Genomic DNA, 12,157 nt, shown 5'->3' with positions numbered 1-12,157 from the left:
GAATGGCTGCTTTGGAAGGTGGATTCTAAGGCCTTGTACTCTACAGAGGTCCTTCACTTCTCTAAGGCATGCTCTTCCCATACGGGGGTCAGGCCTTGAGGTGGGGCCAGGAGACCCCCAGGTCCAACTGGAGGCTGGCATCCTTACAATAAAGACACATTTGAAAATGAGCTGATGACCAGCAGCAATGGCATACCTAGGCAAACTGGCGCCCTGGGCAAAACCTGAGTTTGATGCCCCCCTATGGGCGGAGCAGCCTGGCTGCAGCACTCACCTTCCCCGGACGGCCCCAGCAGCCCAAGTTCACCAGAGGCGGAGCTCCCCGTCCTCCTGCTCTGCCTCTGGTGGCTTAGCCAGAGTGGGCGGGGACTTATCCAGAGTGGGCAGGGCCTAGAAATCAGGGGCCCCCACATGGCTAACAATTTCTGCACCTTGGGCAGCTGCCCACTTTGCCCAATGGGCGGTACGCCACTGACCAGCAGTCACAGAGGTGGAGCACTCATGGGGACATGTGTGGGTCACATGTCCCCAGGCACACGCCGGCTGGTCATGTGGGGGGGGTGGGGAATCGCCCCCCCTCAGTGGCCCAGCCAAGCAAGTGGGACATGGGGGTGGGGGGGCAAGGGGGCTGGGGTGGGGGTTTTTGCCCTGGGTGCCATTCCCACCCCCCTCGCCTCTGAGCAGCTATGAAGGTTAATGAACTTCTATAATAAGATTTGCACCGCAATCCAGAAGACTGGCATAAGCACAGCCTGTGTGCCAGAGGCATTGCTGGGCCGCATCCAAAGAGCTTTCCTGGGATGCAGGGACGGTAGAAACTCAAAAGATCTGTGATACACTTCTCTCTGTGATTCACCTCTGAAGATGCCAGCCACAGATGCTGGTGAAATGTTAAGAACAAGATCTACCAGATCACGGCCGCACAACCCGGAAAACCCACAACAACCAGTTGAATCCGGCCATGAAAGCCTTCGACAAACTTTACCTATGTTGACAAAGTCCAAGAAGTATATTTTTCAGAATGAATATACGATGCCGACGAACTTGGGAGACCTTAGGATAAATGCACTTATCCTGATTTATATTTGCTGTATCTATCTGTATCGTCAAACTGTTTTAGGTAAGGATAATTTTTTTTAAAAAACAAGACAACGAAGAGACATTAAGAACATAAGAAGAAGCCAGCTGGATCAGACCAGAGTCCATCTAGTCCAGCTCTCTGCTACTCGCAGTGGCCCACCAGGTGCCTTTGGGAGCTCACATGCAGAATGTGAAAGCAATGGCCTTCTGTGGCTGTTGCTCCCGATCACCTGGTCTGCTACGGCATTTGCAATCTGAGATCAAAGAGGATCAAGATTGGTCGCCATAAATCGACTTCTCCTCCATCAATCTGTCCAAGCCCCTTTTAAAGCTATCCAGGTGAGTGGCCATCACCACCTCCTGTGGCAGCATATTCCAAACACCAATCACACGTTGCATGAAGAAGTGTTTCCTTTTATTAGTCCTAATTCTTCCCCCCAGCATTTTCAATGAATGCCCCCTGGTTCTAGTATTGTGAGAAAGAGAGAAACATTTCTCTCTGTCAACATTTTCTACCCCATGCATAATTTTATAGACTTCAATCATATCCCCCCTCAGACGCCTCCTCTCCAAACTAAAGAGTCCCAAACGCTGCAGCCTCTCCTCATAAGGAAGGTGCTCCAGTCCCTCAATCATCCTCGTTGCCCTTCTCTGCACTTTTTCTATCTCTTCGATATCCTTGTTGAGATGTGTGGCGGCAGAGGGGCGAACCTGGGACTCCAAGTGCGGTCGCACCACGGCTTTATATAAGGGCATGACAATCCTTGCAGTTTTATTCTCAATTCCTTTCCTAATGATCCCCAGCATAGAGTTTGCCTTTTTCACAGCTGCCATGCATTGAGTTGACATTCCCATGGAACTATCCACTAAGACGCCCAAATCCCTTTCCTGGTCTGTGACTGATAGCACTGACCCTTGTAGCGTGTATGTGAGAGAGTGTACCGTGTACAACAAGCAGCAATCCTAAGACTGGGGTGCTGTGTAGTTTCCGGGCTGTACGGCCGTGTTCTAGCAGCATTCTCTCCTGACCTTTCGCCTGCATCTGTGGCAGTGATTCCGGCCGTGAAAGCCTTCGACAACCCCAAGACTGCGCTCAAATGGATCTTAATGGGGGGGAAGGATTCTTCTCTTCCTGGGCACAGTTCAGCCAGCAATAATTCATCACTCCTTAGACACCACCACCGGCTTCCTGCGCTGAATCCAGCCTTCGCTAATGGGTTTAGCAAACCGCATTTAACTGGTCAGTGGAGCAAGTGCCACAAATCCCAGGATTAGGAGGAGACTGATAGAGAGCTCGAGAGCCGTCGTGGCCAGAAGGGGCGGCTTTAATTGGCTTAAAGACCTGCACGCGCCGAAGCTGATCAGGCAGCGAGAGGCAGAGCCAGAGAAGAGAAAGGGGAATTGCGTATTTGGTAGCCGTACCGTTTTAATTCAGCCATTCTCAGGCTTTATGCTCCGGGCGGGTGAAGAGAAACACCGAGCCGCCCTGAGGTGGACGTACGGCTGCTCGTTTTTTAGAACGGTCTGTGTAGAAAAAAATAAAATGAAACTCCTGCTTTATTCTACAACCGGCCTGTGCTACAGAGTGGGTTTGCTTAATAGTCCTCCTTTTGTGCCAGTCATTCTTCATTTCCCTATTTAGCATAATTTATTCCCATTTTGCTGTCGTGGGAGGAGCAAGGCTTAGCCCTATCACACACACACACGCCAACACTATATTTTTGGACGATCCAGCTCCAGTCTCTCTCTTCTCTCTGCTTTTGTTCCAGCCAACAGGTTCTTGACCCTTCCGAACACAAAGGCTGGTACCTCTATCAGCAGCAGTGGCGTAAGAGCAGCAGTGGCGTAGGAGGTTAAGAGCTCGTGTATCTAATCTGGAGGAACCGGGTTTGATTCCCAGCTCTGCCACCTGAGCTGTGGAGGCTTATCTGGGGAATTCAGATTGGCCTGCGCACTCCCACACACACCAGCTGGGTGACCTTGGGCTAGTCACAGCTTCTCGGAACTCTCTCATCCCCACCCACCTCACAGGGTGTTTGTTGTGAGGGGGGAAGGGCAAGGAGATTGTCGGCCCCTTTGAGTCTCCTGCAGGAGAGAAAGGGGGGATATAAATCCAAACTCTTCTTCTTCTTCTACACTCCTTCGTAGCACAGGTAGCTTGCCTGCATTTTTCAGAAAATCACCTTACTATTATAGGGACTACATAGGTGTGCTTTATAAAGCTTAATTATACTACTAGAGGTGTATTTAGTGTTAACAACTAACATTTGGGTTACCACCAGTGTCCCACTCTTTGTGCTTTCTAAATTCTATGCTTCTGTATTATATATATAAGAGGAAACTTATGAAAGCAACTAATAACACATTCCTTACAGCTTGTAAAAGCAACAGTCCTTTTGTTTCTCACATGCAGGCTTATGCTTATAAAGGTAACACTTCTTGGTATACGGAAAAGCAACATTCTCTCGGTTCTGGAGGGTTTTCCGGGCTGTGTGGCCGCGGTCTGGTGGATCTTGTTCCTAACGTTTCGCCTGCATCTGTGGCTGGCATCTTCAGAGGTGTATCACAGTCTGTTATACACTATTTCACATCCTGCATGTGAGCTCCCAAAGGCACCTGGTGGGCCACTGCGAGTAGCAGAGAGCTGGACTAGATGGACTCTGGTCTGATCCAGCTGGCTTGTTCTTATGTTCTTATGTGCCTGTGATACACCTCTGAAGATGCCAGCCACAGATGCAGGCGAAACGTTAGGAACAAGATCTACCAGACAGCGGCCACACAACCCGGAAAACCCACAACAACCAGTTGAATCCGGCCGTGAAAGCCTTTGACAATACAACATTCTTCTTCTTCTTCTTCTTCTTCTTCTTCTTCTTCTTCTTCTTCTTCTTCTTCTTCTTCTTCTTCTTCTTCTTCTTCTTCTTCTTCTTCTTCTTCTTCTTCTTCTTCTTCTTCTTCTTCTTCTTCTTCTTCTTCTTCTTCTTCTTCTTCCTTCTTCCTTCTTCCTTCTTCCTTCTTTCTTCTTCTTCTTCCTGTGATGATCAAGGCATGCCCAAGACATTTTGGTGGGGTGCGTGTGTGGAAAGCCCAAAGGCCACTTGCCTTTCCACCCACCAACGCAAAGCACAGCTCATCCACGCGGGCTCCATTGGTGTAACAGTCGCCGCATAAAAGGTTTGCATCCCACCTTGTGCAGGCAGCCTGTGGATCACACTGTCTACACCTGGACATTTTATGGGCAGAGCCCAGGAAGGGCGGGATTTGGGAAGGGGAGGAGCCTCAATTGGACACGATGCCATACAGACCACCCTGCAAAGTGGCCGTTTTCTCCAGGGAAACTGATTTCTGTTGCCTGGAGATCAGTCCGCAATTCTAGGAGGTCCCCATCCCCCACCTAGTACTTGGCAATCTTCATGTAGGGCCAAGCCATGTAGGGCTTAAACCAGTCCCTTGAATTGGTTCCCGGTCCCACTTCAGTTCAGTCCTTCGGGAGAAAGTAAAGAAGAAGAAGGGTTTATACCTTGTCTTTCTCTCCTGTAAGGAGTCTCAAACCTGCTTACAAACTCCTTCCCTTCCTCTCCCCACAACAGCCACCTTGCGAGGCCGGTGGGGTTGAGAGAGTTCAGAGAGAAGAGTGACTAGCCCAAGGTCCAGAGGTGGGATCCAGCAGGTTCTCACCAGTTCCCGAGAGTGGGTTACTAATTATTTGTGTGTGCCGAGAGGGGGTTACTAATTGGGTCTGCTTTTCCGTTAGAAATTCCATTAGGTCCAAAAATCATCAAGTCCTGTCGTTTCCTATGTGGCTGGTTAGCGAAGGTAGAAAACGGGATCATTCTCCCTGTTGTTGGGCTGTTTTAAAAACATGTTTTAGAAATATGGTCAAGTTCCTTGTTTAAGGAAAGTCTCCTTCTTTTGATTTCTAGAAACAAAATTATTTGAAAGTATTAAGTATTTGACAGGCAGTCAATTGGAGGAGAAGTAGTTGTTTCTGTTGGCAGTATAGGACTTGCTATAATGAGTTTAAATTATGGACAGAAAGATACCAGCTGGAAATTAGGAACTTTTTTTTTACAGTAAGAGTTTTTTACAGTAACAGAGAAATTATTAATGCCCCGCCCCCAGAATGCCCGGCCACACCCCCATCGTGCCCCACCCAGCCCCATTGGCGCTACGCCACTGTTTGAATCCCACCACCATGGGAACCTGTTACTAAAATTTTTGGATCCCACCACTGCCAAGGTCATCCTGCAGACTTCAGGTGGAGGAGTGGGGAATCGAACTCGGTTCTCCAGAGAAGAATCCACCGTTCATGTGGAGGAGTGGGGGAATCAGGCCCAGTTCTACAGATTAGAGTCCGCCTGCTCTTAACCCCTGCACTACCCTGGCTCTCTGACAGGTCCAAACTCTTGCCAGCCTTTCTGGTGGCTTCACCAGGATTCCTTTTCTTAGCCTCACCTATTCCACAGGACTCAGTGCAGACAGGAGGCCAGAAGACCTATCCCAGTTTGGGCCTGGTGAAACTCCAGTACTGAGACTTGGCCGGGTCTGTTGGAAGAAGATGGGAGCGTAGTCCAGGTCTCAGTCCTGGAGCTTCATCGGGCCCAAACCGGGACAGGTCTTCTACTCTCCTGCTTGCCTTGAGACAACCAAAACAAGGCCGAGGCAAACCACAATCAGTGTCCGATGCTCAGCTCTCCTTCTCACGCAGCTTCCGACTCACAGAACCAAATGGGCCACCAGACACTTATGGTCCAATCTGAGACTTTCACACCAGGCTGTTTTTTAAAGAAGCCAAAAAGAAGAAGAAGAAGAAGAAGAAGAAGAAGAAGAAGAAGAAGAAGAAGAAGAAGAAGAAGAAGAAGAAGAAGAAGAAGAAGAAGAAGAAGAAGAAGAAGAAGAAGAAGAAGAAGAAGAAGAAGAGGAGGAGGAGGAGGAGGAGGAGGAGGAGGAGGAGGAGGAGGAGTTTGGATTGATATCCCCCTTTCTCTCCTGCAGGAGACTCAAAGGGGCTGACAATCTCCTTGCCCTTCCCCCCCTCACACAAACACCTTGGGAGGTAGGTGGGTTGAGAGAGCTCCAGGAAGCTGTGACTGGCCCAAGGTCACCCAGCTGGCGTGTGTGGGAGTGCACAGGCTAATCTGAATTCCCCAGATAAGCCTCCACAGCTCAGGCGGCAGAGCCGGGAATCAAACCCGGTTCCTCCAGATTAGATACAAGAGCTCTTCACCTCCTACGCCACTGCTGCTCAAGTTTCCACAGGGCCTGTGGAATTGGCCAATTGGTCATGCTGGCAGGGGCTGATGGGGTTTGTAGTCCATGAACATCTGGAGAGCCACAGGTTGCAGACCCCTGCCATAAGCTGAGGTCTTTTCCATCACCTGGTCCTTTTAACAAGAGTTGCTGGGGACCGAACACAAGCTCTTCCTCGGAGCCACAGTTGCTGGGGACCAAACACAAGCTCTTCCTCGGAGACACAGCCCCTCCTCCTGGCTAGCAGTGGTTTGCCAGGGTCCAGATGTTCCCCATTCCTGCCACACAAGATTCTCTTTCAGAATGCCAGAATCTGAACTTTGACCTGTTTGCATGCAAAATGCATCACTACTACTACTACTACTACTACTACTACTACTACTACTACTACTACTACTACTACTACTACTACTACTACTACTACTACTACTACTATTAATTACATTTAGTATACCGCCCTATCCCCGAAGGGCTCAGGACCGTGTACAGATAAAACATCAGCTAAAAACATACATATAATTAAGACAACAGTCATATCTTAAAGCATCGCCCGCGCCCTTACGAAACCCTCCTAATGCGAAATAATGGGTCCTGATGGTATTAGGGCCAATGGGGGTAAAGAGGAGGGGGCAGGGGCACCCTCAGCGGCCGGTCTCGCCAAAGGCCCGGTGGAACAACTCAGTCTTACAGGCCCTGCGGATATATAATAATGCATTTGGCATCTCTGAAGATGCCAGCCACAGATGCAGGCGCAATGTCAGGAGAGAATGCTACTGGAACACGGCCATACAACCCAGAAAACCCACAACACCCTAGTGATTCTGGCCTTGAAAGCCTTTGACAATACGGTGGTGCTTTTTCTTCTGCTGATAAATCTTTGTGTGTGTGTGTGTGTTTGTGTGTGTGTGTGCTGTATGTACTGTGTGTGCTGTGTGCTGTCAAGTGACTTCTGACTTAGAAGAAGAAGAAGAAGAGAAGAGTTTGGGTTTATATCCCCCCTTTCTCTCCTGCAGGAGACTCAAAGGGGCTGACAATCTCCTTGCCCTTCCCCCCTCACAACAAACACCCTGTGAGGTGGGCGGGGCTGAGAGAGCTCCAAGAAGCTGTGACTAGCCCAAGGTCACCCAGCTGGCGTGCATGGGAGTGCACAGGCTAATCTGAATTCCCCAGATAAGCCTCCACAGCTCAGGTGGCAGAGCGGGGAATCAAACCCGGTTCCTCCAGATTAGATACACGAGCTCTTAACCTCCTACGCCACTGCTGCTTATGGAGATCCTATGAATGAATGACCTCCAAAACATTTTATCCTTTGTTGTCTTTCACATCACCTGCTCCCTGGCCGGGACTGAACCCGGGACCTTCCATGTGCAAATCGGGGGCTCTTCCACTGAATCACAGCCCCCCCCCCATAGTGGCGAGGGGTGGCTTCTTCCAGGAAGTGTGGTGTGGCAGCCGTCCTTCGCAGAAAACTGCTGTTCTTCCCTGTGCTAGAGCTGACCAGTAGGCATTCAAATGCCATTTTTGGTAAGTGTCTCCTGGTGACCAGTTCTGTGCTCCTCTGCTCAGAAGCAAGTCCCAGGGTCTTCGGTGAGAATTACTCCCGAGTAGCCAGCAAAGGATCACAGCACTAGGAACATCAGAAGAGTCCTGCTTGATTGGTTCAAAGGCCCATCATATCTTGCGTCCAGTCTACATAGTGGCTGACCAGCTGCCTCTAGGAAGCCCAGGCCCTGTATGGGTAGAGCAATGGCCGCTGCCCAGAGAAAAACTGACCGCCATGCATCAGCTGGTGGAGGAACAGCTCGCAGCTGACCACATAGAGATCTCCACCTCCCCATGGAGTACACCGGTTTTTGTAATCAAGAAAAAGAGTGGTCGCTGGCGACTCCTCCAGGACTTGAGAGCAGTAAATGCGTGCATTCAGCCCATGGGCCCCCTGCAATGTGGTCTTCCCAACCCAAATCTGATTCCCGCAGAGTATCAGGTTTGGTGGTAGACGTTAAAGGTGCATTCTAATTTTGAACAACCAAAGGCGGGAGAACCTGCTGGCTGACAGGCTCTCCCTAAAACGAGCAAACTAAAAAGAAGCTAGGCTAACAAAAAAGAAAAGAAGCGATGGCCGGCGCCTCTGGCCAACAGATCTCTTTCTGAGCAGCGGCCACCTCCCAAGACCGCCCCCTTAAGGAGTCGGCCTCGGGGCAGCACCATACTGCGCATGCCTAGCCTCAGCTCGAACAGCCAAACAGCCCTGTTAAATCCACTTCCCCAGCTACGGTGAGTACCACATTGTATCACAACGAAACCTCCTCCCGATTCTGCTTAAAAACTGACACATGTTTGCAAGGTTTGCGCTCATTTTAATGTGTTTTGTCCAGTGTAAATACCCTTTAAAACTCGTTTTTTGGAAAACTAGGTATGCATACCCACAATGCCTCTAGGAAGCCCAGGAACAGAACCCAAGGGGACACATAGGGTCAAATGTCCTTGGGCTGCAGTCATTTAGTCACATGGGGGGCAGAAAATCGCCCCCAACACCCCTCCTCCTCCTCCCCCCGGGCCCATACTCTGACTTTAAGACCTGAAGCAAAAAAAAGGTTTGGTCATGGGGGAGGGGAGGACGGCAGCCCATATGAGGGGGTGGGGTGGAAAACTCAAATTTTGCACCAGCCTAGACACGCCTCCGATGACCACGACAGCATTCTCCTTCCTGCAGTCCCCAGCAACTGATATGAAGAGGAGCGCTGCCTCTTGTATTGGAGGGAGTAGATAGATGCCCATCATAATTAGTAGCCATTGATAGCCTTGTATTGTCGAAGGCTTTCACGGCTGGATTCAACTGCTTGTGGTGGGTTTTCCAGGCTGTGTGGCCGTGGTCTGGTGGATCTTGTTCCTAATGTTTCGCCTGCATCTGTGGCTGGCATCTTCAGAGGTGTATCACAGTCTGTTACCGCCTCACTGTGTGTTACACAGTCTGTTACACAGTGTGTAACAGACTTCTCTCTGTGATACACCTCTCAAGATGCCAGCCACAGATGCCGGCGGAACGTTAGGAACAAGATCCACCAGACCACAGCCACACAGCTCGGAAAACCCACTACAACCAATTGATGGCCTTGGCCCCATGAATGTGTCTACTCCCCTTTTAAAGCCTTCTAAGTTGCCGTCACAACATCCAGTTGCAGGGAGTTCCACAGTCTATCTATTGGACTGCGTGTGTTTCTTGACTGGGATGAGACCCCAACCATTCCAGGCCTCTGCTCGGCTGACATCGAGCCCGTCAGCGATTCTTCCCTTCCTCCCTAAGTTTGAATCCGCGCTCTTTCGGTAACTTCGACAATCTCATGCAAGTCAGCATTCAAATAATTCCCTCAAACCGGCAATTAGCAATTTCCTCCATTCACAGCCCGCAAGCTGCACTCTGCGAGTCTGCAACTGTTGAGCCGTTCGCACAGCCGCTCGATGGCTGGGGTTTCATCAGTGTCCAAACGGCAAAGAACAAAACCACAAAAAACCTTCCACGGCGAACGGCACAAAAGGCAATCAAGGGCCCTGCTTTGGAAGTCTTCGCACGTGGCATTCCCAAACGTCGGGGAAAATTCAGATTTACGCGAGGTTGCGAGCGGATGAAATCCACTGAGGCTGCATTTTGCGATGAAGAGCGCATTACGCCGCTTTCTCTTGTCAATTCCCCTTGTCAGCAGCTGTGATAAGAATGGGCTGGGATCATGAATGGGAGGGGAAGCAGGCCGCCTGCTTTTTCAATGGGAACAGGGCAGGAACGGCCCCGGCGTGTTTTGATGCGCTCTGTGCAGTCGGGGGAGTTTGTCTTGTTTGGCCAGGGCGGTGACAATAGAGGAGAACACGACCTTCTGGAATCCCAGAGAGCAGGCGAAGAAGGCCTCAGCTTCCGGGGAGCGTAAGGGCGAGAGAGAGCGCTCTCTGCCACAGCCCTGGTTTGTAGGATCGATGGCTGAATCTCTAAGCATCTCTTTTCAGGAATTCACCATTGTCTCCTTCCCAGCGGCCAGCTTCCCCGGCAGGAAGATCCATTACCGACCGGTAGCACTACAGAGGTGGGGGGAGGGAGCGATGAGACTTGGAGAAGAGAGTGGGGGTCTGTCTGGCATGGGGAAAGCAAGAGGGCAGCTCAATAGTCTGGCCCGAAGGAAATAGACCTGCCGGGAAATGATCGTCAGAGAGTTGTGGGGTAGGAGGAGAGTCCGTTGTGACTTTCCCTGGTTGTCATCTCTCTGAAGCTGGCTTGCAAGGGAGTGCCCAGCACCAAGTTCTTTGGTGGGCTGAGGGTTGCTGGGAGCTGACCAGAATGAAGGCCTCATTGGTCCCCCAGAAAAGGCTCCCGTGGGGCTAGGCTTCTCCCTCCACCCCCCTCCCACCCACCCCCAAGGAAGTAGGCAGCCGAGTCCAAGGCTGGAGACTGTCTCAGTGCTCTTGGTTTCTGAGAAAGACAGAAGCATGGAATGGGGCCCCTGGATGGACAACCATGCACGCAAAGCCTTGTGGCGTGGCAGACCCCATGTGGATCCTGGGAACAGGGGCTGCCCATCCCAATGCCGGACTCAGCTACCGTGTTTCCCCGAAAATAAGACAGTGTCTTATATTAATTATTGCTCCCAAAGATGCGCTGTGTCTTATTTTCAGGGAATGTCTTATTTTTCTGTGTTCTGTTCGTCGGGCACGCTTCCAAACCAAAACTTTGCTACGTCTTACTTTCGGGGGATGCCTTATATTTCGCACTTCGGGGGATGCCTTTTGGGGGGTGCCTTATATTTCGCACTTCAGCAAAACCTCTACTATGTCTTATTTTCAGGGGATGTCCTATTTTTCTGTGTTCTGTTCGTCGGGCATGCTTCCAAACAAAAACTTTGCTATGTCTTACTTTCAGGGGATGCCTTATATTTCGCACTTCAGCAAAACCTCTACTACGTCTTATTTTCAGGGGATGTCTTATATTCGGGGAAACAGGGTTATTAAGCCTGTGGTGTGAAAACCACCTGAGAATGGCTATCTCCTTGCCTAGCCTACCTTACAGGATTGTTGCGATGGTGAAGAAGCTTATGCAGAGGCATATGTAGGGGGAAAGTAATCTGGTCTGAGTTTTCTGCCCCCCCCACCCCGTATGGGTTGCTGCCCTCCCTCTCCACGACCAAATCAGTGTATAGACCTGGGGGGAAGGAGGAGGGATGCGGGGGTGATTTTGCACCCCCACGTGACTAAATGGCCGCAGCCTGGGGACATTTGACCCCATATGTCCCCCTGGGCGGTACGCCTCTGCCTAGGGGAAGGGTCAAGGCTCAGTCTCAGAGCCTCTGCTTTGCGTGCAGAAGACCGCAGGTTCTATCCCCGGCATGCCCCGTTCAGTGGAATTGGGCAGCAGGTGGCGTGAAAGATCTCCTGGGACCCTGGGGAGTAGCTGCCGGTCAGAGTAGCCAATACAGACCTTGAGGGAAGGATGCTGGGATTCAGTATCAGACAGTTTCACGCATGTATTTTTCATCTTGTTGGAGGTGGAGAATCTAATTCGGTTTCCGACACACCCTCTCCAGCCTCTCACACGGCTCACAATCTCCCTGTGCTCCGGCCCGGCATTTTGTGGACTTTGCTGCCTCCGGTCAACGACAGGCAAATGCCCGTCTCCAGAGGCACCCGACTGAGTCATCTCCCCCCCCTCCTCACCCCCCCACCGCACCCCAGCACATCGCAGCCTCTTCCGCACAAACCACATTTTAGCACATCCCTCGAAACATCCCCGCCCAGAGAACGTCTCCACGTGTGGCCTCCCTTTCCCAGGCGTTCCCCGGCGAGAATT

The 12,157-nt window shown here is 50.9% G+C and overlaps 1 protein-coding gene across 1 annotated transcript in view; it reads right to left on the bottom strand.

The window, feature by feature from the left end:
- Positions 1-11,864: 11,864 nt before the first annotated feature.
- The window catches only part of TTLL9 (tubulin tyrosine ligase like 9), a 47,965-nt gene continuing 47,672 nt past the window's right edge, over positions 11,865-12,157 (bottom strand). The window contains exon 14 of the mRNA XM_048497951.1: positions 11,865-11,950. Coding sequence (XP_048353908.1) covers positions 11,865-11,950 — 86 coding nt within the window. The remainder of the gene's footprint in view (positions 11,951-12,157) is intronic.

Source organism: Sphaerodactylus townsendi, linkage group LG05 (genome assembly GCF_021028975.2).
Source record: "Sphaerodactylus townsendi isolate TG3544 linkage group LG05, MPM_Stown_v2.3, whole genome shotgun sequence".
NCBI classification, from domain to species: domain Eukaryota; kingdom Metazoa; phylum Chordata; class Lepidosauria; order Squamata; family Sphaerodactylidae; genus Sphaerodactylus; species Sphaerodactylus townsendi.
The sequence above is the reverse complement of the archived record's forward strand: the minus strand, read 5'-3'. Positions and strand labels throughout refer to the sequence as shown.